The following is a 24006-nucleotide window of genomic DNA, read 5'->3' on the forward strand; positions in this document are numbered from 1 at the left end:
GACCATATTTTGGTTGCTGATTAGCTATTAAACTAATACTGGAGTATTAAGCTAATACTCCACTTAATACTGATCTGTTTTCTGTTCAGATTGGAAGCTGAAAGGTGAAAGAAGAATTATTAAGATGTATAGGAAATTTTTCATCTTTTTAATTGTTTTAGCAGGAATAACATAATGGATGTATATTTATTTTTTTTAGAATGATTGATAAGAAGAATGGCCAAGATAACAGCTCTATGATTGACATAAATTACAAACAAGGGAAAAATGGAAGTCATATTGATGCTGTTCTTGACAAGCTGTATGTCTGTGCCAGTGTGGAGTTTCTGATGACTGTGGCAGATTTCTTTATCAAAGCTGTACCTCAGAGTCCAGAAAATCTGGCCAAAGAATCACAGATTCCAGTACGACAGACTGCCATACCAAAAATCAAGATGGAGAAAGGTTAGCAGAATTTATCTGTTGTAGATGACAACTTGTCATGTATTTTAACAGAAATTACACACAGGAAAAAAAAAAGAAATGGATAATTTAAGAATATAAAGTTACTCTTTTGAATTTAAATGTATTCAGTAGAATAACTTTAGTAAGGATAGATTTTTAAGAGAGAGGTGGAGTATATATATAGAATCAGGGCCAAGAAACCTCTGCTCTGGTTCCAGCTCTGCCACTAACATTTCTTTACTCATCCAGAAATAGAGGGAGTTAATCTGAGCCTGTGGTTGGCAGCCTGTTTTATAGAAAGGGAGTCTTATTCAAAGAAAATACTTGGAAGAATTATAGCATATTGAAGAGCAATTAAACAGGTAAAAGCAGAAGGCGAGGGTATTGGAGGACCCAACGTGACAGCCCTGGACATCACCTCAGACTCTTCCAAGTCAGGAGAGGGGTTGCAGATGTCTGGTCTCCATGTATGCTGATGCCACTCCTTGACCCGTAAACCATTTATTCCAGTATTTCCGAATAGACCAATGATTTTCTCTGTTAAATTATAATTGTCTAAGGTCAGGCATTTTTCTCTCTAATGTGCAACTCAGCAAGATTGGAAAACTGCTGTTTACTGGGAAGGTCAGAATTTTATTTTTTCCGTTTACCTTTCTTAAACTGTGATCATGTGATATCTCTGTATTCATATATACATTTAATGTATTTATACTATAGATTGTACGACACTGAGTATATACTTCAGGGTGAAATCAAAATAAACAAACAATATTGGTCTGTCTAGTTTATCAGGATCTCCTACCCTCCTCCTGATATTCCCCTCTCATTTCCCCTTCCTTGCTCCTGCAACGTGATGTAATATTCAGATATATATATACATGCACATTGATTCTGACAAAAAGAACTTCAAAACAAGATTATTTTTGTTAGGTCAAAGTGGGAATGATCCTCTTACAACAGGGATCAGATTGCACATAACCAGCATTTGTTAATAACCAGTTATCATTCATATTAACCAGTCAGTTATTAATATTGTTAATTTTACTGTATCCATAATAGGATATTAGATGCAACTTAGCAAATTATAGATAACATGTACACAAATGACAAGGTTTACTTTACTAGAACGTTTATGGTTCCTATATTTGTTTCTTCAGATGACTCTGTAAGACCAAATATGACTTTAAAGGCCAAGATCACAGATCCAGAAGTGGTATTTGTTGCCAATCTGACAAAGGCTGACGCTCCTGCTCTGACAGCCTCCTTCCAGTGTAACCTCTCTCTGTCAGCATCCCAACTCGAACAGAAGATGGAAGCCTCTGTGAGAGACCTTAAAGTACTTGCTTGCCCTTTTCTCAGAGAAAAGAGAGGAAAGAACATTACCACAGTAAGAATTACCTTATATCCTGAGCTTGGATTGAAGGATGGCAGAAATGGTTGATTCATAGAATCGAGAATGTGAGAGTTCTGTAGGACTTCAGAGTATTTACTCCAGCTTGAGATTTTATGGAAAAGGATGTTGAATTGCAAAGATGTTAACTGATTTAGCCATGTCTGCTAGTGACAAAACTGTGTACTACCTCCAAACTCATTCTCATTATACCATCTTTCGCCGAACACTATTTGAATTTTAGTACAATACCACATTCCTCTTCAGCTGTTGCTTTTGCTCCCCACAGTACATCCAATGAATGATGAATGAACAAAGAAATTCATTTGGAGTCATGTGACCGAAAGAGATTGTTTTGCTATATTACAATTATACTTTCACATTATTGTTGAAAAATATGATTTTAATTACCATACCGATTTTTAATGTTAAATTGGTAATTTTATGTTTAAGAGCATCATTATTTAATGTGACTCTTTTGCAGTGTTATTTTAAATAAAAGAAAATTTGTGGACAGAGTGACTTGCATAAGGAAATGCAGTGCTAAGCTTAGTTTATACTTTATCATGAAACATTCTTTATTGGGATCATCTTCTTTTGACATGTCACCAGAAAGCTTATGCTAATCATTCTATTTAAAGCACATCCTAATTTTTTTAAAACTGAAAGTTGTGCAGTACTAATACCCGCATTCAAGAGCGAGGTTACTTTATTTATTTCTTTGATGATATTTAAGTATATAGGCTTTATGGTTTTAATAAATCAAATTTGAAGATTTGAAATTTATTCTGATAAGGACCTTTGAGGAAATTGAAGACTGACATGTTGTTAATCATCTGGAAACTACTCATTTACCTACTTTACTATATAGTCTATTTTTAAAAGGTGTTAACAGAACTATTTGTTTAACAGTTTCGAGTGATTTAGTGATCATAAAAATTATAATGAAATGCCAGTTCCATTTCCTCATTTACCTTTTTGTAAGTGTAAGATCTTACCATAGTCTTTAGCTCATATCTTTTATAGATATCTTAAAAGTGTATTTTACACAGGGCATCATTTAAAAGTCATTTTATTTAGCAAAAGGAAACATTTTAAGCTTCTAGTAGTAAATGTGCATCATTACTTAAGAACTTGGCCTAGAGGAATTGATCAGAACTGCTTAAAGTCCTTTAACAGTGGTCATAGACTTAGAGTTTGAAGGAGCCCTCACAAGAGAGTCTCTGATAATTTAATCTGCCTTTTTGCTTTTAGTAATAGGTTATAGTTAAAGATCTCAAATTAAGTAAGACATGTTCGTAAGTAAATTTTATTTGTTTCTAGATCTTACAGCCCTGTTCTTTATTTATGAAAAAATGTGCATGGACTTCAGGAAAAGAAAATATAGATATTAACGTTGAAGAAGTTATAATTAAGGTTAGTGCCTATCATATTATTTGGGTGAAAATTGTTATTTTTCCTATCTTTTGATGTCTGTCATATCTGTAGCATTATGCTACTCACATATTTAGTAATGAATAAATACCTCTAACGTTAAGAAACATTCTCATTAATGCAAATGTTTGTTTCTGTTTTCTTTGAAAGAGTGCAGTTGACCCTTGAACGATGTGGGGATTAGGAGTTCGTTTAACTTTGTAGTGAGCCCTCAGAATACTCGGTTCCTCAGTGTCTGCATTTCTCCGTATCTGAGGATCTGCATCTGTGGATCCAAACAACTGCAGATTTTGTAGTACCATTGTATTTACTATTGGAAGAAAGCCATACATGAGTGGATCCCTGCAGTTCAAACCCATGTTGTTCAAGGGTGATCTGTACTTTTAAATGTACACAAATGATCAGGATAGCTTTTATCTATTATATTTGCATGTGTGTTGGAGTTTGGGTTTGGAGGGGAGAGCAGACATGAAATGGGAAGGAAGGATGGGAAAATAAGGTTGCTGTTATTTTATTTGCAATAATGTATTTTTAGGTTTTTATTTGAGATACGATTTGGTTGAATTAATAATTATGTGATTAAATGTTTTACTTGGTTTATAAAATATTTATAATAATAGATACATGCTAGAAATAAATTATTAGGTTTTTTTATCTGTTACATTTGAAGTATTGAAAAAAACAGTCTGTTCTTCAGTGGCATTCATAGTTTTTAAATATGACCTCATGGCCAATTGTAAATGGAAGATACAGAATACTTTCCAAAGTCTATTTCTCTCTCTGTCCAAAGGGCACAAAATTGAGGTGATTGAAAGCAATTCTGATAACAGCTTTATTATATAGGTGAATAACCAGTAGTGATGAAATGAAGGCTCGAAATAATGTCATTTGAATTACCATGTAAATAACAGCTTAGGTTTCTCTCAATATTTTAAATAGTAGATAGTCTTAGATTGTATTTTAACAGATTTGCTTTTCTGAAGACTTAAAGTGGTAAATGGGGGGAAGAACTTGAATTTGTATGCACTTTATCTGAGACATGGGTTAAGGTGCTGAGATTGTTCTGTTTCGTTATATGTGACTTTAGTCATTCAACAAACATTTTCTGAGCTTTTGCTATGTGTAAAAAATGTCCTGTACATTAGGGATACATGTTCCCTGCATTCAAAAAACTTAATGACATATGTGAGAGATAGAAATGTGTCAACTGATTACAGCTTTCAGTGCTAGAGGCATGCACGAGGTGCTGCTGGGAGCACAGGCAGGCGCCTCCTGCTCAGACTAGGACATCAGAGAAAGCTGTAAGGAAGTGGGGCTTCTTGAACTGAGTTTTGAAAATCTGAGGGAGGTTAAATGGAGAAAGAGGGGAAGGGTTATCCAAGCAGAACTGACAACATGCCCAAAGGCAAAGGTTTGAAAAAATCCTTTAAGAACTTGAGAGGGTGATCCTTATGGCTGGAGAGAATGGCGTGGTGGAGTTGTAGGATTCAGAGCACTAATTATAGGTGACATTAATAAGGCAAGGAGAAAAAGGATTCAGTTAAGTTTGGGAAGCAGTGCATGCTGGATCCTTCTTTTGGTGATGTAATCGTGTCGTTTTAGCATACTAAACGAGGAAGGGTTGTGAGAAGTGAACAATAAAGGAATCCACTTAACTTATTTAACCCAGTATTGCTCAAACTTTGGAAAACCATGGGTAACTAACTGATTAGACATCAGGTCACAAAAAGTTTCGAGTCCTAAACTGAATAGAGTTTGAATGTTATCCTGAAGGTATGGGAAGTTGTTGAGGATTTTAAGCATAGGAATGACACGCTCAGATTTGAATTTTAGAAAAATCATGTGGAGGGTGGGCTGATACAGTGTTGACCAGACATAGAAGAAATCTTTACTGCTGTAGAACTAAGGCACGATGATTGGAATGAAGAGGTGAGCAAAGATAGGATCCAGAGATAATAGGAGGTAGAATTTGCAAGTCAGGGTGAAAGGGGGTCCGTGGTGATTCTCAGGTTTCCTGTTTCAGTGAGAAAAATGAAAACCATGTTTGTATATCTTTTTTTACATTTTTTATAAATTTTTTATTGAAGTATTGTTTGTTTGCAATGTTGTGTTAATTTCTGGTGTACAGCAGAGTGGTTCAGTTATACATACGTATATATTCTCTTCATATTCTTTTTCATTATAGGCTATTACAAGGTATTGAATATAATTCCCTGTGCTGTATGTAGTAGGACTTCGCTTTTTATCTATTTTATTTTTTTACTTTTTGTTTTTATTAAAGTGTAGTCAGTTTACAATCTTGTATCAGTTTCTGGTGTACAGCATAATGTTTTAGTCATACATACACATATATACCGTGTGTGTTATCTTGATGAGGATCACACACTTAGTTTAGATAATGTAGCTGGGTGAAAAATGTAAAATTCAATTACACTTCTACATTCTTCTATTCACGTAACACTGTTTTACTCTGAATTGATTAACTTTAGATTTTGACAGTTGACACATTAGTTACTTAATTCTAGATAACCTGGGCAGAGGTCACTGTTACGAGGTTAGTTGACTTGACACATGATTTTGTGTGTTCTTCTCTTTTGTTTTCCTTAGTTATGAATTTAATGTAATTAAAATTTTAATTAGTTACTTAAAAATTTTTGTAGTATGTATTAATTCTTCTCATCTGGGAAAGAATTCTAAAAATTTTCCTGCTTTCTTTTTTGAAGATTTCACCCATAATTCTTAATACTGTGATGACGATAATGGCTGCTATGTCTCCAAAGGCAAAAGAAGATGAATCCAAAGATGTGTCTAAGGAAACAGAAAATCTCTGGGGCATCAAATCCATTAGTGATTATAACTCTTGGTTTCTTGGTGTTGACATGGCAACAGAAATAACAGAGAATTTCAGAGACATTGAAACTCCATCGATAGAGGAAAATTGTGCTGTTGTTGTGAAGTCAGTTCAAGTTACCTTAGAATGTGGCCTTGGGCATCGAACTGTACCTTTATTATTGGCGGAGTCTAAGTTTTCAGGAACTATTAAGAATTGGACTTCCCTGATGGCTGCTGCTGCTGACATGACACTAGAGGTATGACCACATCATTTAGTACTTGCAGCGGCTCCTTCTCAAAAGTACAATTGAAAAATTGAGAAGTGAGCTTTTTTTGGTTGTATGAACATAGCAAGTATATATAAGAATAGATAGTACATTCTAACAGAATTTGTTGTAATGTAGTATTTATTTGGTCATTTTTTAAGGTTCTTTTGCTAAATAATTTGTTTATGGCAGTAAAGTAAGAGAGTAAAAGAATATGCACCCTCTTTACATACATTCTTTGTGTCAAAGGTGTGCTGTTAAATTGTTATTGACATGCAACAACTGCTTAATATTTTCCATGTAGAAATATGTAATTAAAGTTGAAAGACTCTCTTGTTATAACTCTGTGCCTTTCCAGGTTCATTATTACAATGAGACCCATGCTGTCTGGGAGCCACTGATTGAAAGAGTGGAGGGGAAAAGACCATGGAATTTAAAGCTTGCTGTAAGGAAATCATAAAATATTATTATGTAGGCTGACATTAAGCACATTCATTTATATATTTTCTTTAGTTCAGAGATTCTCAGGATGTGGTCCAGGATCTTTGAGGCCCTTTCAGAGGATCATGGGATCAAAATTATTTTCAGGATAATATTCAGACGTTATCTATCATTTTCATTCTCATTCTCTCATAAGCATACGAAGGCGTTTTCCAGAGACTGTGTCATTTTGCAGTGGAATGAATACAGAAGCAGCAATGAGAGTGCCCCTCTCTTCTCTGAAGGCAGCCACTAAAGAGATTTGTAAATGCTCCTCTCCTCACTGTGTATTTTTAACACTTACTTCTCTTCAAAATATTGTTTTAACATGTAATTACTGTTTTTAAGTGAATATTTAAAATGTTCTCAGTTTAGTTTCTCATAGATACATACTGATAGATATAACCCACGTAAATGAAGCTCTTTGGAATACTCAATCATTTTGAGACATCAAAAAATTCGAGAATTTTTGAATTGAATTCTCTGTGCTATCTCCTTATGGTACTGCAGAATCCTAGAAACCAAAGCACGTCTCTCTAGATTAACAGGAACATAAGTATTATACCCTTTACAAGTTGTAACAGCACACCTGTCTAGGGCAGCCTGACTCAGGTGTGAGAGAGACACTGAAACTGACTCAGCAGATTCTTGTATTAAAGATGAGCCGTCATTTAACCTGTGTCCCAATTTCCTCTCAGTAAAGTGGGGGTGATACTTCTGACCTACCTCTCTGTGGAACGGGCAGGCTAATAAAGAATATTTTATAAGGCTTTTGAAATGCTATTAGAACAAAAGCTAGGATGGAATCTGATGGCTGGCTGAAAGCTTATATTACTTACTTATCGGTGTCACTGGTAAAAGTAAAAGGAATTGCAGATGTTATTTCCAGCGAGGATCAGTGTAGACTTCAGGGTCATCTTAGCGTGCTCATCAACGCATGATGACCGTGAGTCAAGTGACACTGGGAAAGTAGCTTTCTCTGGGGAGCGCACAGGAGATAAATGTGTTAGCTCACTTGGAGTGGTTTCATGGCACAGTTCTGAACGTTTCCCTAGTGTTGATTACATACCGAAAGAAAGAATGCTGATCTGTACTAATTTAAGGTGAAGCACTGCATATTTTTGAAAATGAAACTTTTAAGGAGTCTTAATATAAAATGACTAGGTTAAGAACATTTAACTCTACTGAGAGTATTTTAATTTTATTGTTAATTGGCCAATAAGTTACATTTATTTTGTGGTTATCCCCGTAGGTAAAGAACAATCCAGTCCAGGATAAAAGTTTGATGCCAGGAGATGATTTTATTGTAATTCCTGAGCCACAAACAGAAGTTGGTATTTCTTCAGGAGACACAATGAATATAACAGTATCCAAAAGTTCTCTTACTGTTTTCAACAATTTAGCAAAGGTATGTTTGCTTCTTTCTTTCAGTATTTCAAACAGAATTTTTAATTGAGATGTGTGGATTTTTTTTGTTTGTCCTGAAAATTAGTTTCTAAATAATGTGTAGTCACAGTGTAATTTTTGAAAAAAATTTGAGCTATGCAAAAATTTTATTGTGATGTTGTGTTCCTTTTCAGGGTTTTTCAGAGGGCGCTGCTTCTACTTTTGACTACTCTTTAAAAGACAGGGCGCCTTTTACAGTAACAAATTCTGTAGGTGTTCCCATTAAGGTACAGCCCAATCATAATCTCAGAGTGATGGGCTCCCCTGAGAAAAGTGGTGTTTGTGATCTTGATGCTGGTCAGAGTTTGGAACTGGAGTATGCCAGCATGGAACCTTCACATCAAGGGAAACTGTCCATACTGAGCCGTCAAGAAAGCTCCCTCTTCACTCTGACCTTTGGTATGCTGCTTTATTTTTAAAGGCACCTTTGGAATTGTTGGTGTCGGCTTACTTCTGATAAAAGTGTGGAAAAATATTTTCCTCCAGATACCATGAGAGACAACATTTCTAAAGGCTTGAAAGAAATAGTTGATAAACTTTTGTCGCCGGTTTTCTTCCTCTAAACTTGAGAAAATTTAACTTGATTAATTTAAGAATTACTTTAGAAAACCAGATTATTTCTTTGTACTTAAATAGTACAGTATTTAGTATGCTTCAGAAAGGATGGGAGCTCGAAGAGAAGAGAAAATAACTGTATTTACAAGTCCTAAAATGTTGGCAGTAATTATCACCATCTCAGAAAAGGGCTTTTTTTTTTTTTTTTTTTTTTTTGCTATATAGTTGAGAAGATGAGGAACAAGGTGGATTTTGTTTGTTTTAATACATTTAAAACCCCAAGAGAAATTGTCTTGGTTAAAAAACTTTACAATAATAGTTTCTTTTCTTTGTTAGTTCCTGTGTCTTAGAAAAACGTTTTGTGTGGTCGTCATTTCTAGTCATGAGGCAGAACACTCTGGTATTTTGAGGTACTGCTGGTGATTGTATCTTATAAAAATATAAGTAAGTTAATATTTGGAATGCTTCTCACTTACTTAGCACCACATGGATATACAGAAGTTGCAAAAGTCCCCGTTGCCAGACCTGGACGGCGGTTGTATAATGTATGCAATCCCAGTGCCAGTCATTTTGACTCACTCGTGGTACAAATTGATGCAGCTGAAGGGAATAAAGTAATTACCCTTCGTTCTCCTCTGCAGGTAATGCATAAAGGTGAATTGTGCCCTGTTAGTATATCAAGAAATAGTAAATCATTTGGCTGAATATAGGAATATAGTAAAACTTTATTAGGTCAATGCTGATTATTCAGAAATAAATAATAGATTGAACTGACTGCTCTTTCCTGTATTACAACATACATTTGTAATATTCTTCATCTTAAGTCTCTGATAAAACACGCTTTGTTTTGTTTTTTGGGTTTTTTAAATTGAAGTATAGTTGGTTTACAGTGTGATAAAACACTCCCATTTTGTTGTCTCCTAGGTTTAAAATTAATGGGAATTTTTGTCTATTCCTTTAAAGATTCAGAACTAAAGAGTATTATAATACTAGCTGGCTGTCAAATAGGATAACACTCCATCTCTTTGTATTGTATTTTTCAAGTATGTGTGAAGGAATATTGGAATGATCTCCCCAGAGGAGGGGAAAAAAAACTTGAGCTTGTTAATCTGTGTAAATATTTTTTTCTACCTTTAAGGCATTGTCCATTTTTCTTTTTTCTGTGCATCATTTTAGATTTCAGTATATGGTCAGCAAAAGAACATTTCTTCCTACCTGTAACATCAGATGAAAATGAAAGGATTTCCAACTTTGACCATTGTTGTCTCATAGTTTGCTATTACACTGTAGTCAAGAAAAGAGAGTTGCACTATATTTATTTACCTCATATTTCCTTTGCTATCCTTTTCTGTTTAGTCACATGGTACACTGAATCAAGGTTGTAATGAAGATAGTAGTATGGCTGAAATCCTCAAAAATTAATACACATTTGAAAAATAATATAATTAACAATAAATTTCAGTATGTAATGTACAGAGCATGTGAATATCCTAATAATTTTCAACTGTCACTTAAACAGTTTCAAGTTTCATATATATTTAGATAGGTAGGTAGATAGATAGCACTGAAATATCTTAAAATTTTTCAGCTACCATAAAAATATCTTCCCCTATTGGAGTTGAAAATGTTTAGATCCAAAAGTAATTGTGTGCAACTCACGTTTTTCTTCTGAACTTCTACATCTTTTAAAACAACTTGTATGTCTTTTTATCCAACAGATTAAAAACCATTTCTCTATTTCATTCATCATCTATAAGTATGTTAAGAATGTCAAGCTGTTGGAGCGCATTGGAGTAGCCAGGCCTGAAGAGGAGTTCCATGTCCCTTTAGATTCATATAGGTGGGTACTTCCTTGAATGTACTAAGCTATAGAAGGGTCATAATATATATATTTTAATTCTGTAATTTAAGGGTCCATATTCTAGGAAGAAATAATCTCATGTTCTTAATTATCTGAAGATCTGAAAAAGCCATTTGTAAGATGTAAAGGAATACATTCATATTATTACTGAGTTTACCAGATGAAAATTTCTTGTTGTATATTTGATGTTTTGGAATTTTCTGAGACTCATTTTTACTCAATTGCTTTGTATTTGAAATGACTTTTTTTTTTTTGGTCATTTTTTACAGAGTGTTTTTTTCCCAGAAGGTTCCTCCATGAGTTAGCTATGTTTCTTAACCTTTCTTGACCTTGTTTTTCTCACCTATAAAAATAGGAATAATAGTACTTACCTTGTAGAGTTATCAAGAAGATTTAATGAGATTCTTTTTCTTAAGTTCTCAATAAAAACTCCCCCCCCCCCCTCTGTTTTCTTCTTCTGTAGATGTCAGTTGTTTATTCAGCCAGCTGGTATCTTGGAGAATCAGTACAAAGAATCCACCACCTACATTTCCTGGAAGGAAGAACTTCATAGGAGCAAGGAAGTCAGATGTGTGCTGCAGTGTCCATCAACAGAAGTCAACTTTTTACCTCTCATAGTCAATACAGTTGCTCTGCCTGATGAATTAAGCTTTATTTGCACACATGGGGAGGACTGGGATCCAGCTTACATCATTCATCTTTATCCCACTGTTACTTTGCGGAATTTTCTCCCATACGCTCTAACATATTTACTTGAGGTATGTTATTTGACTTTTATTATTGCATGGAGTGAATTCTAAGGGTTTTTTTTTTTAGGGTATTTTTAGTTGAGGTCAGGGTTTTACATCACATACTGGTAATGCTTTAATAATATTAATAATAGCAAGAACTAGTATAGCATCTACTCTGTGCCAGCCACTGTTTTGTGTGCTTTGCATATATTAACACATTTAATCCTTTCAGTAACCTCCTGAAGATGAGGAAACTAAGTCATAGAGGGGCTGACAGCCCGAGATCCCAATAGATTGTAGAGCTGGGATTTGAACCTAAGCAATTTGACCCCTTATTCTCCACCACTGAACTCTGCTGCATCTGCTATAAATTCATACTTATAACAATCTCTTTATTGACTAAGTAAAATTCTATTAGCTAAAGTATGGGAAAAACCAGTGAGAAAATATTTCATCTGAATTTATTATAAAGTTAATTTAAAAATTTTTATTTTAAAGTGATGATTTTTTGGTTCAAGTTTCTTTGGACTTAAAAATAATTACTATCTGTCTTAAATATTAGGGAACATTTTCTAGTCATGAAGTCTGATAAACACCGTTAAATTTCTACATGCTGCAACATTTCAGAATACAAAAATCTGAAAAGTGCTTGGAACCTATGTTAGTTTTTTTTTTTTTAATCTGATGATAAGCCATCCCTGAGTTGTGGAGAATAAAGTTAGTTAGATGAACTAAGTAGTATTTATACAAGAGAAGCTTTCAGTAAGGAAGCTTGATTTATTATGTTGCTGTTACTCATTTTTAAGATGGTTCCACCTCAGGTAGCTTGTCAGAATAGTTTGATATCACTTTCCTTATTCTGTTTATATGAGAACCACTAGGCATGGTTTGTGAGTAGAGGAAGAAGCTGAAGCCCAGATAGTTAAGTGGTTTGTTCAAGGATGTAGCTCTCGGTGGAAAACAGCTAGTGTCCCTGAATCCAGCCTTTGATTCTTGGCAGAGGTCCGACTTTTTCTCAGAACTTACAGCCATTGGCCTGCTAATGGCCAAAAGACAGTTTCTGCCTTTGGCTATGATACAGTGTTTTCCTTTTAGTCCTTAGTAAATGATGGGCATTTATACTATGTCAACATGGTACTACTTTGAACAGTTGTCAATTAATCTGAATCTGGTAAGTTATTATTATATGTATAAAATATGGAAGTTACAAGTTACTGCAAAGGTTTTTTTTTTAATTAGTAAGCAGATTGAGTTTTTGTCTGTTTGTTTTTAGGGAACAGCAGAAACCCACGAGCTAGCAGAAGGCAGTGCTGCCGATGTTCTGCATTCAAGAATCAGTGGGGAAATAATGGAACTGTTTCTGGTGAAATATCAGGGCAAAAACTGGCGTGGATGTTTCCGCATACATGATACACTTCCTGAATTCTTTCTTGTGTGTTTTTCTTCTGATTCCGCTGAAGCGCTGACTGTCGACCTGTCAGTGCATGTCAAGCGCGTTGGCAGCCAGATGGAGCTGTCCGTCTTTAGTCCTTACTGGCTCATCAACAAGACTTCTCGGGTGCTCCAGTACCGTTCAGAAGATATTCATGTCAAACATCCAGCTGATTTTAGGGATATTATTTTATTCTCCTTCAAGAAGAAGAACATTTTTAGTAAAAATAAGGTGTGTTTTTGTCGATGCAACAAATTACTTGTTTATTATTTACCTAATGCCATACTTACCTGTTTGCTAGGTGCCATTGGTATGAATTAGGTCCAAGAGGACTTTTTTTAAGGAGTGTGTCATCGAGTGGGTGTTAGGAACTAAAAACAGTAGCTTCCCGAGGCCGAGTTACCCTTTCCTCCAGGGCCCCTAGAATTACTTCTCTCCTTGAAGTAGTGTCAAGGAGAAAGCTTGATTTTATGCAGTTTACCAGTGATGAAGCAACATTTCAAAAGACAGAGCAGCTGAATTTGGTTTAACTGAGCCTTCCTGTGTGTGAAGCACAGAGACAGGCCTTTGAGAGAGAAACCTAGTGCCTAAGGCCTGATCGTTGGTTCTCTGGTCCCTTCTTTCCTTTCAGACTCCTGTCTTGGAATGGTTAACCACACACTTTCCCAAGTACTTACTTCTAGGCCTCTGTGTAGCTGCACTCTCTGCCTCCTTCTCTGTGTTTTCCCTGTGTGCCTCATGTTCTCTGGTTGTCTGCTCTTCATCCTCTGTCATTCTGCTCTTTCCTGACACATGTGAAGGATTGTCTGACCAGCAAAAATGGGGCTAGAGATCACATCCATGTTCTCTCAGAGCAGTGCTTCTCAAATTTCAGTGTGCATTAGAATCACCTAGAGGGCTCTGAAAACACACTGCCGGGTTGTGCCACCATAGTTGATGCAGTAGGTCTGGGAAGGGTCTGAGAATCTGCACTTCTCACAGATTGCCAGGTGATGCCAGCGATGCTGGTCCCGAGACCACTCTTTGAGGACCCCGTCCGAGAGTGTTGCTGAATACTTGGTATCGTAATTACCTGTTTATGTGTCTGACCTCTGGTTGGCCTCAGGTTTTTTAGAATCTAGTTGGGTACAAGGAGGTTAATACAGGAGCACAGTTAAATCTCTTCTGTAAAACTTATTTAATCCCATAGGTAGATGTAAACTTTTTGATAGCATTTTATACTTCTTATATGGGTCTTATCACATTGAGTCTCTCATAAGTTTTAGTATTTATTTCCTGTCTCTCTGTTTAATCGGAAGCTCGTTGGAGACAGGAACTGTGTCTTCCATTCTGCTTATCACAACACTTTTCATCTGTTGTTTGCTGAATACTGTTAAAAGCACAAATTCTCTATGTGCTAAAACTTTAAGAATTTGTTAGCTCTCTATCAAAAGTCTAACACTGGAAAATATCATTTTATGTTATAATTCCTGTTTAACTAACAGAGGATCTCATTGGTAAACGTCTTTGAATTCACTGTTCTCTTTGCAGAGATGAATAGGAAGGTCAGAGCTCTGCTTTTATTATATTGGCCCTTAGAGTTTCTGTGGTTGTTACCCATTTGCAATACGACTTTGACTGTTTTCCTGTATCTCATGTACTAAATAAATTTCTAATGGTCTAGCAACTTTCCATCAAATAAAATGAATGTAGTGTTTTAGATTTCTTATGTGATGGTTTGTGTTCTCTGGTGTAGGTACAATTAAAAATTTCAACAAGTTCCTGGTCCAGTTGTTTTTCATTGGATACGGTGGGAAATTATGGGTGTGTGAAGTGTCCTGCCAACAACATGGAATACCTGGTAAGATTTTGCTTGCTTGTTTACCGTTGATTTCATTCACTTTTTCTTCAGTTCAGTAAAGGAGCTGGACCCCAAGGGGTACAGAGATGTGAATTTTGAGTGTTATGTGGAGGACTGTTATGTCTCTCCTCAAATTTCTGTGGCCACTAGTATCAAAGCAAAACCTAAATTTGTCAAAGCTTAAGACAGTGAGTGGCAAGTAAGCAACTTGGTAAATATTCAGAATATACTAGAATCCTCACTCCATACCACTCCCTGCCAAATGTTTCTTAAATTTGACTGAAAATTTGAATAATCGGACGTTAGTTGACTTATTTTATTACCACTTTGAAATTTTTATTTTATTTTTATTGACAGCAGAGATAATAAATTAGCAGCACTTGAGCTTCTAAATTAATTGTAAAATAATTTATTTTGGAATGTTAAAAGTAACAAATTTTTAAAAATGAAATCTGTTATTGCAAGTCATCATTAGTTAAATAACTGATTGATATTTCTTGAATTGATTTCTGATGGAACCAAACTATGGAACCAAAATTTTTCTTCTTAGTGAGAAGATAATCAGTCATGGACCATGTCTTATAGTAGTTACTTTATTTAAGAAATCTTATTTTAAAATACTGTGAGAAGTCTTTGTGTGAATGGGGTATGTTTGTGTGTGTGTGTGTGTGTGTGTGTGTATTTTAAAGGAGCTGTATAAAGTACTGGGAAATGGTAAGCCTGTTTGTTTCTTTTCCACAGGTTGGTGTTAGCATCAAAATGAGCAGTTTTAATCTTACGCGAATAGTTACTCTGACTCCCTTTTATACAATTGAGAACAAGTCATCATTGGAACTGGAAGTTGGTGAAATTGCATCAGATGGCTCAATGCCAACTAATAAGTGGAACTATATTGCTTCTTCAGAGGTAAAATCTTCCTTTCGTATAACTGGCTTCTAGAATGTATAAATAAAGACAGACATGTAAATAACAATTACATATATCTCTTTGTCATACTTACTTTGTTACCATATTTGTGTTTTAAAATATAATAGCCAGCTTTAAAACTTTTCTTTCATACTGTAAACATATGTTAAAAAAAGAAGGAAATTGTTGATATTATTTACCACTAACCAGTCTAGACTGTTAACACTCATTCTCTAGTTCTTCCTGTATGTATAAACATGGACATGGACTGTAAAAAGTATATAAAGATAATGCACTATGTATTGTCTCAATAGTCAAGATAATGTCTTTGTATTCAAGAAGCTTCTAATCTTGTTGGAGGGCGTAAGACTCATACACATTAGTACATGGAGAAGAAGATAGTATATGGTAAGTTATAGGTGATTATGGAATCTCTGAATAGATGAGCTGGAAGTTTCCTTGAAAATTTCCAAGAATTCAGGCCCTTCACTTTACAGAGAAGAAAACTGAATCCCATACTGTTCAAAAGTCAGTTAAGTCTTTGCAGCTTGGTATCATTGTGGTGGTCTAGATCAAAAGGGAAAGTTTCATGGTAGAGCTGGCATTTGAACTAAACTTTGCAGACTCAGTAAGATGTAAGGTGAAGACAATGAGGAAAAATTGGGGAGAGGACAAGTGCAAAGACAGGCATTAGCACTTGAATTTGCCCGAGTTTTCAACCAAACCATCTGACTTAAGGATAGAACCATTCTTCTGTACATCTCAAAAAAAAAAAAGATTCTAAAATTATTTTTAAAAATACTTAGCAAAAAGCTCAAGAGGAGGGATTCCAGTTACAATACAAAGAGCTCTAAGAGGCGTGGGCTTCCCAAGGCACTTGGAATGATCTCCACAGACTTGGCAACAAATAAATGCTCCTTATCTTTTTATCTGTGATGTGAGTTTGACAGCAGTAGTATAGAATAGATAGAATAAATAGAATTTACCCCGTATTCTCTAGCAGACGGGACTTTTGTTTTAGGAACTAAAATCTCAGTTTTACAGATAAGAAAACCAAGGCTTTAAAAGGTGTATGATTTGATCAAGGCCAAACAGGTAGGAGGATAGTGTCAGGACTACAGCAATGTCCTCTGCCTTCAGTTGTCTTTCTGGCTTATCTAGAAAGAGATACTCTGTGAAAGAATTCATAGTGCATTAAGGAATTAAAATGAGATACACATAAAAGAAAATGTTATTAAGATAATAATTTTTAAATATTCAAGATATTTGAGACATTTTAATAGCACTTGTTTCTCATATTGTAATTATTTCATAAGTTAGTAAAGACTAATGTATCTATTCTTCTTTGGTTTCATAAACAATTATTAGATTGTCAGTAATCTTGGATGTGGAGGGACTATTTTAAGAAACTTAGTAATAATTGAATTGTGATCAGATTTAGAATTGAAAATTTTATTAGCCACTGTCTTATTTATACCCTAGTATTGTTTTTGTTTTTGTTTTTGTTTTGACTGAACTGCAGTCAGTTACAATGTGTCAATTTCTGGTGTACGGCACAATATCCAGTCATGCGTTTACATACATATATTTGCATAGTATTAAGACTGATTGATATTAACTTTTATATTTTCAGTACCTCCCATTTTGGCCTGAGAAATTTTCGGGCAAACTTTGTGTGAGAGTGGTGGGCTATGAAGGATCCTCCAGGCCATTCTTTTACAACCAGCAGGATAATGGCACTTTATTAAGCTTAGAAGATCTGGTAAGTTTTCATGTTTTAGAATAAAATGTCTTTGATTTTTAAAGTTTGCTTTAAAATATTTTATTAAAACATGCTGTGAAACTTACTGATAATTATTTGAAGGAGTTGTATGTCAATATATAATGCCATACATACATTTGTAAGAGATCAGAGCCAGTGTGCATTTCAGTAAGAACTTAAGAAAACAAATGTTTTTAATCTATACAACTGATTGAAAGTCCAGATGTAACGTGTGCAGTTTAAACCAATACTTCAACATACTTTTTTTTTTTCTATGATAGAATGGGGGTATCTTGGTGGATGTAGATATTGCTCAGCATTCAACTGTCATAAGCTTTTCTGATTACCATGAGGGATGTGCACCTGCCCTAATAATAAACCACACACCATGGGACGTCCTCACATACAAACAGAGGTATGGAAAAAAAGGGCTCCTGGAAAATCGGATTTGCTTTTACGGGTCCACAGTCCCTTCTAGGAAATACGTGGAGCTAGATGTGTTTCATATTCCACATGTTTTCAGATTTTAGAAAGGTAATAGGGAACACATGCTATTTATTACTAAAACCCCCAGCAGGTTTTGAGTCAGTCTTTAACCAAACATGTTAATATTTCTGCAGCAAATCTTTGCATATTCATAACAAGTGGAATAAATAAAACTGTTAATAGTTTCATGTCTGCTCAGATCAAGTTTTGCTGCCAAATGACTTCTGACACCAAACTTAGAGAAGAATATTTAGACTTCTGGAGCTTGTTCAATTTCTGAATTGTGTATAAGGAATTGTGAACCTCTTTAAGCATTATCATTCTTTTGTAAGCTGGTGATGCTCAGTGAACCTCTCCCTATAAATCCATATCTAGATTTTTTTGAGGGAGTAGTCATAGAAGAAGATTAAGTAAGAGAGCAGAAGATTAAAGAAAATTAAAGTAAGTAAATAGTGTTGAATGTATAGTACAGGTTAATAGAGATTTTGTTCTTTCCTTGCTATCATTTGGCTTGGACGATGCCATTAAATAATGATATAACAGATAGCTTTAAATCCTTAAAATATATGATATGTGTTTGCAAAGAATTATTATCATAAATCTGCAAGGCATTATTTTATACATTTATATGTATAACTAATCATAGAAATAAAATATACATATTAAAAATAATGCTTTGCAGATTTACCTATTCTTCACTCTCATGGCTTGAATCTGCTGAGAGATTAAAAAGCATAGATTGGGATTAAAACCTAACTGAGTTACTTTTTATTTTATTGTAGTTATCTGGAAAGTGTTTTGTATTTTTGAAACCAGTACTTGTTAAACTTAGGGATCAATATGAAGATCTCTTGGAAATCTTGTTAAAATGCAGATTCGCATTTAGCAGGTTTTAGCTGGGGCCCCCAATTTTGCCCTTTCTAGCAAGCATAGAATGCTACAGTGGTATGGACCCATTTTTCTTCTCTCCGAGACTCATATTTCTTATGCATTGCATTTGATCAAAAGTCTTAAATTTAAGCTCCAAGTGAAGTTCTTCAGCTACTAAAAAATTTACTATTCACAGCCTTTTCTGTGGGTGATCTCTGATGTACCACTCACTTCACCTTAATGAATTCCATTAGTGTGATCTTGTCTGGATCAGTTCAGGGTATACCTTCAGAAAGGGCAGTATTCTTGTCCCTCAAGCTTCAAAATCATTAGCTTATTGGACATTTTAGGTTACTTATTTTTAGACAGAGTTGTGTTTTGTTAGCAAAGGAAGTTCTATAAGATGTTTGTTTCAATCCCCTCCTCAGTAAGCCACAGGTCCTGTAGGATTCTCGAGGCCAGGGTATTTTAATCTTCCCTCTGTTGCTTGTGTTTCAGGGGGTCGCAGGAAGAAATGGTACTGCTGCCAAGACAGGTTCGACTCTTTGCCTGGGCAGATCCTACTGGTACCAGAAAACTTACATGGACTTACGCAGCAAATACTGGGGAACATGATCTGTTAAAGGTATCATTTGATGTGAACGAGTATTATGCTATGAGGTACCTCATAGCAAAGGGAGTAGACACGTTAGCTTCACACAGTCATCTCCGTCCTTACTGAACTAAAAAGTGGAAGTAAAATTTCAAAATAAGTTGCTTTTGGGCTTTAGATTGCAGATAGTCCATACCAAAATTTTCTCCTAAGAGAAAAATAATTTTCAGTTAAAATAATTTATTTACAATTTAAACAGTAGGCCTGCTTCATCTTGCCCAAGTAAATACCAGTAAAGTGCTTCTTTATTTCCTTTTATTTAAAAGGAAGGAATTTTAAGACTAAGTGAAAAACAACTTCATGTACATACCACTGTTGGCTGTGAGGTTTTTAGACATGGTTTCGCTGTTAAGGCCATGTGTTTTGTTAATTAAAGGAGTCTGACAGTATGCAAATTACCCCATATAAGAAATTTAAGGAAATATTTATTGGAACAATGTTTAGATAGCTGAATTAACTAAATATGTTATTTCTTAGAGTCTTAGACTTCCAAAAGGGCTTAAGAATCCATCTGCCAGCCTGCCTCTAGTACAGGCATTGCCCCTCCGTGAGTGGTAGGTCGTCTGGTTTCTGTAGGAATATATCCTGTCATGAAACTATCATGAGAAGTTCATACTGTGTCATATTCCATTGTCTGATAATGCCAGTTGTTAAATAGAGCTTTCTTGACTCCTTTCAAATGGTAATTGGCCAACAGTGACTGAACTATCCTCTCCTGTTTCCCTCTGAAATACCCATAAGAGAGACAGACTTACCCACTTTTGAAAAATCAGACTGATAGTTACGGGATTCTTGAAGTGATTTTCACATGGCAGTTTGATGGAGCTCTTTTGCCTGCTTGTGCTTTACTTTTTACAGCAGAAAAGCTCTCAGGGTTTTTAAGTGTTAGATAGAAGCTGAAATTCCCCAATACTCTTAGCCCTCTGGCTCAGAGACACAGTGGCTCTACCAGGGGTCTGTCTGTGCTGGCAGTACTTTCGTTCCACTCACATGTAATGCTCCCCAGCAACCACAGCTCCCAGACGGTAGTGTCCAGGCCCTGGAGGGAGAGTGGGGAGAAGTGGGAATGGCATCCTGCAGGAGACGGTCAAAGTCTGCATAATGAGGCAGAGTCAGAAAGAACCTGATACTAGTGTATGCACGGGATTGTGGCTTTAAAAGTTTATCTTCTGATTGGTGTTAAGAGAACCAGGCAGTAATAAGAGTAGATAATCACTCCTCAGTCAGCCGGTAACCTGCCAGATGATGAAACCGAGCTAGAAGCCAACCAGTTGTCCATTTCTTGTCCGCTGGGTTGATCTGAGCAGGGAGTTCTGCTCAGGCCCAGGTGGACATGAGAAGGGCGTTCAAAGAAAATGCATATAGTATTGGAAAACACTTTTCTCAGTAAGTGTGAATAAAGAGGAAGAAAACCATGGGTTTTATGAAAAAAATACTTCCACAGAAAAGTGTAGCATTTCCCTAAATATTCAGAGGATGATTATGCTTCTGAAAACTTTTTTACTGCAGGAGGACCAGAGAAAATTTTCAGAATGTATGCCTGGGATCCTCAGCTAAGTTTTAAAGATACGACAACTATGAAATAGAAAAAAGCACGGTGAAATAAAAGACAAAGACAACAAAATAAAATGAAAGGGGAGCAGGGAAACAATATGTTCTGAATATACTATATTGGCACCATTTAATCCTGAATTTTAATTAAGGAAGTGTAGATCAAAGATTATGGTTTTTTTTTTAAAGATACCACCTAGTACTAAAATCAATGACAAAAGAATTCTAAAACAATTGAGAAAATGAAAGTAAAGAAAAATTTGCCCTTTATAATAAAAGAAGGAAACCTAAAGAAGTCTGTAGTAAGTGGCAAATGGCTTTCATTGAGTATATATCATGTGTTAATGCTTGTCATATTATTATCACTAAGTCTTATGATTGGAACTTGGAACCGCTGGTTAGAATTTGAAATCAGGTCTGTCTGACTTCGCAATCCATGAACTTTTCCCACCAAACCATGCTTCTCATCAATTATGTCAGTAAATGAAATGGTTTAAATTTTCCTATTGAAAGACCACATTCAAACTCTTAATTTTTCCCTCCTTCCCACCCCAGTTTCCCCTTTGGTAGCTGTAAGTTTGTTTTCTGTGTCTTTGAGTCTAATTCTGTTTTGTAAGTAAGTTCATTTGTATTATTTTTTTAGATTCCACATATAAGTGATAAGTTAGGAGTTTGGGATTAACACGCACACTACTGTATATAAAACAGGTAAACAACAGTGACCTACTGTACATCACAGGGAACTATATTCAGTATCTTATAATAACCAATAATGGAAAAGAATCTGAAAAAGAATATACATATTACATATATTATATATTATATACTATATATGTTTATAAATATATATTTATACTATATATATTTTTGTATACATAATATATGTAAACTGAACCACTTTGCTGTACACTGGAAACTAACAAACATTGTAAATTAAGTATAATTCAATTAAAAAATGGATGGTTTTACAAAAAGACCACATTCAGATGAAGCTAAAAAATAGTTTCTAACCATATGCTACTTACAGGAGATCTGTTTTAACTGAATTAACACAGAAAGTTAAAAGCATGAGGAGATAGTAAAGATATAACAGGCAAACGAAAGAAATGTTGATGATTTAAATTTCTGAACAGCTGTAACTCAAGACAAAAATCATTAAATAGAATATGATAATGTGACAGAGAAGACACGATAGCCATAAACCTTCATGGAATGAATAATACTGATCAAAATGTAAAACTTAAGATGCTGGAAGTCAACTGAAACATGGATTGCGTTAGGATATTTTAAGGTACCTCATTTAATTTTTAACAGATCAAATAGATGAAAAACAAATAAGATTAGAGAGTATTTGAATAATAAGTAAGATTGAACAAAGATACATATCAAATTTTGTAGTTTACAGAACATTTTCTTAATAGGTGTCTCCGAAACATTTCCAAAATTTGATCACATTAGGGTAAAAAAAAATTAGGCAATCTACTTTGACATGTGCTAAAAGCAATAGGTAAATTTTAAACAACAGAAATCAACTAGTCCTCTGCTCTTGGTCACATCCTTTATTAATTTGTTTTTTGTTTTTGTTTTTGTTTTCCAAGAAAGCATGAGATGCAAGGCACATAATAGTTGTACTGCTTGTTGAACTGTTTTTATATTTATGTTAAATCTAGAATGAAGAAGAATCATTATTTAAATCTCTGAAAACTCTCACCAAATCAAGCCTCATATTTTTAAGTGCTATTTGAGACTGCCAGCCAAGAAGGCTCTTCTTACTGAAACTTAGTAAAAATTGATCATCACAGGTTTGACTGTTTAACAGTGTGATTTATATAGGTATTTGCAATGTTGTAAATTATTAAAACATAAAAATAAAGTAGGTTAGTTTTACCTGAGGTTACTTTTCCAGTAAACTTCTAAACCATTCTGTTGTCCATCTGGGAAGCAAGTAAGCGTCTGATGACTTTGGTGCCTTCGAAGGATACTCTTGTTCCTGCTAAGTGCCCTCCGAGCACTAACCGGGTAACTCAAACTACAGTTTAAAAATTATTAAGCTCTGTTAATCTTTGTTGTTTGAAAAAAAATGGTGCATATATTTCAAAACAGATTATAACTTGGTGTCATTTTGATAGTTTCCTGTAGCCATGCTTTCTCAGTTACTGTAGTTCAGCTTGACCTGATAAAAACTTACTGTTTGTGGTGTTAACATTGTCTCTCTTTTCCCCAGGATGAATGTGGGCAGTTTCCGTATGATGCCAACATCCAGATACACTGGGTATCATTTCTAGATGGGCGCCAGAGAGTTCTGTTTTTCACTGATGACGTGGCCTTGGTCTCCAGAGCACTGCAGGCGGAGGAAGCGGAGCAAGCCCGTCATGAAGTAACGCTGTCTCTGCATAGCCTTGGGCTTTCGCTGGTGAACAACGAGGACAAGCAGGAAGTCTCATATGTCGGGATAACCAGGTACGGAAGGAGGAAGATGAAGCATCAGAGCTCTTTGAAAGGCACTGAGTTCGTTGTATCAGGTTTAATGAGAGTAAACAAATACCTGTTCTCAAGTTGATGTACTTCACGTTCTTTCAGCAAAACTTACCGAACACCTGTTTTCATTGCTAGTTGAAAAGTCCCTTAGAAAGATGCTAAGGTAATGGCTTTGCCCTTGCAGTACTCATCAGTTGGTGGGGAAGAAGGACGTGTGTTTCTTTCTTTGTTGTCTATATGTATGTCTAAAAATGAATTATAGAAATGCCAAGGAATGTTGCAAAGAAGTAGATACACATGCAGTGGAAATACAGAAGTAGAAACAACTGACTCGTTTTGCGCTGTAGAGGCTAGAGAAACTGGTGTGGGTCGGGGGAGCCAACAGTGATGGGCCACATAAATTGAAGAAAGCGTTCATAGTGGAGGCAGCATTTGACATGGGTACATAGTCTTTAATGGGTGTGTTGTTTAGAACTTTTTAATAGTGATGGGACCAGTTATTTTCTCTGGTTCTGCTTATACCTACCTAAGAAAAACATTTGAATTGATCTCTTTTGGTTTTCTCGGTCACACTACCTTTGATAAAAGAT

The 24006-nt window shown here is 35.2% G+C and overlaps 1 protein-coding gene across 1 annotated transcript in view; it reads left to right on the forward strand.

Moving 5' to 3' along the window:
- VPS13C (vacuolar protein sorting 13 homolog C) overlaps positions 1 to 24006 on the forward strand; it is a 156727-nt gene that overhangs the window by 98896 nt on the left and 33825 nt on the right. Inside the window, exons 49-65 of the mRNA XM_072962306.1 lie at positions 200 to 444; positions 1602 to 1831; positions 3158 to 3250; positions 5992 to 6357; positions 6725 to 6811; positions 8099 to 8254; positions 8427 to 8691; positions 9328 to 9488; positions 10566 to 10687; positions 11172 to 11466; positions 12713 to 13102; positions 14607 to 14711; positions 15453 to 15617; positions 17251 to 17379; positions 17661 to 17794; positions 19234 to 19360; positions 23163 to 23398. Coding sequence (XP_072818407.1) covers positions 200 to 444; positions 1602 to 1831; positions 3158 to 3250; positions 5992 to 6357; positions 6725 to 6811; positions 8099 to 8254; positions 8427 to 8691; positions 9328 to 9488; positions 10566 to 10687; positions 11172 to 11466; positions 12713 to 13102; positions 14607 to 14711; positions 15453 to 15617; positions 17251 to 17379; positions 17661 to 17794; positions 19234 to 19360; positions 23163 to 23398 — 3306 coding nt within the window. The remainder of the gene's footprint in view (positions 1 to 199; positions 445 to 1601; positions 1832 to 3157; positions 3251 to 5991; positions 6358 to 6724; positions 6812 to 8098; positions 8255 to 8426; positions 8692 to 9327; positions 9489 to 10565; positions 10688 to 11171; positions 11467 to 12712; positions 13103 to 14606; positions 14712 to 15452; positions 15618 to 17250; positions 17380 to 17660; positions 17795 to 19233; positions 19361 to 23162; positions 23399 to 24006) is intronic.

The sequence above is a fragment of the Vicugna pacos genome, chromosome 6 (genome assembly GCF_048564905.1).
Source record: "Vicugna pacos chromosome 6, VicPac4, whole genome shotgun sequence".
Taxonomy (NCBI): domain Eukaryota; kingdom Metazoa; phylum Chordata; class Mammalia; order Artiodactyla; family Camelidae; genus Vicugna; species Vicugna pacos.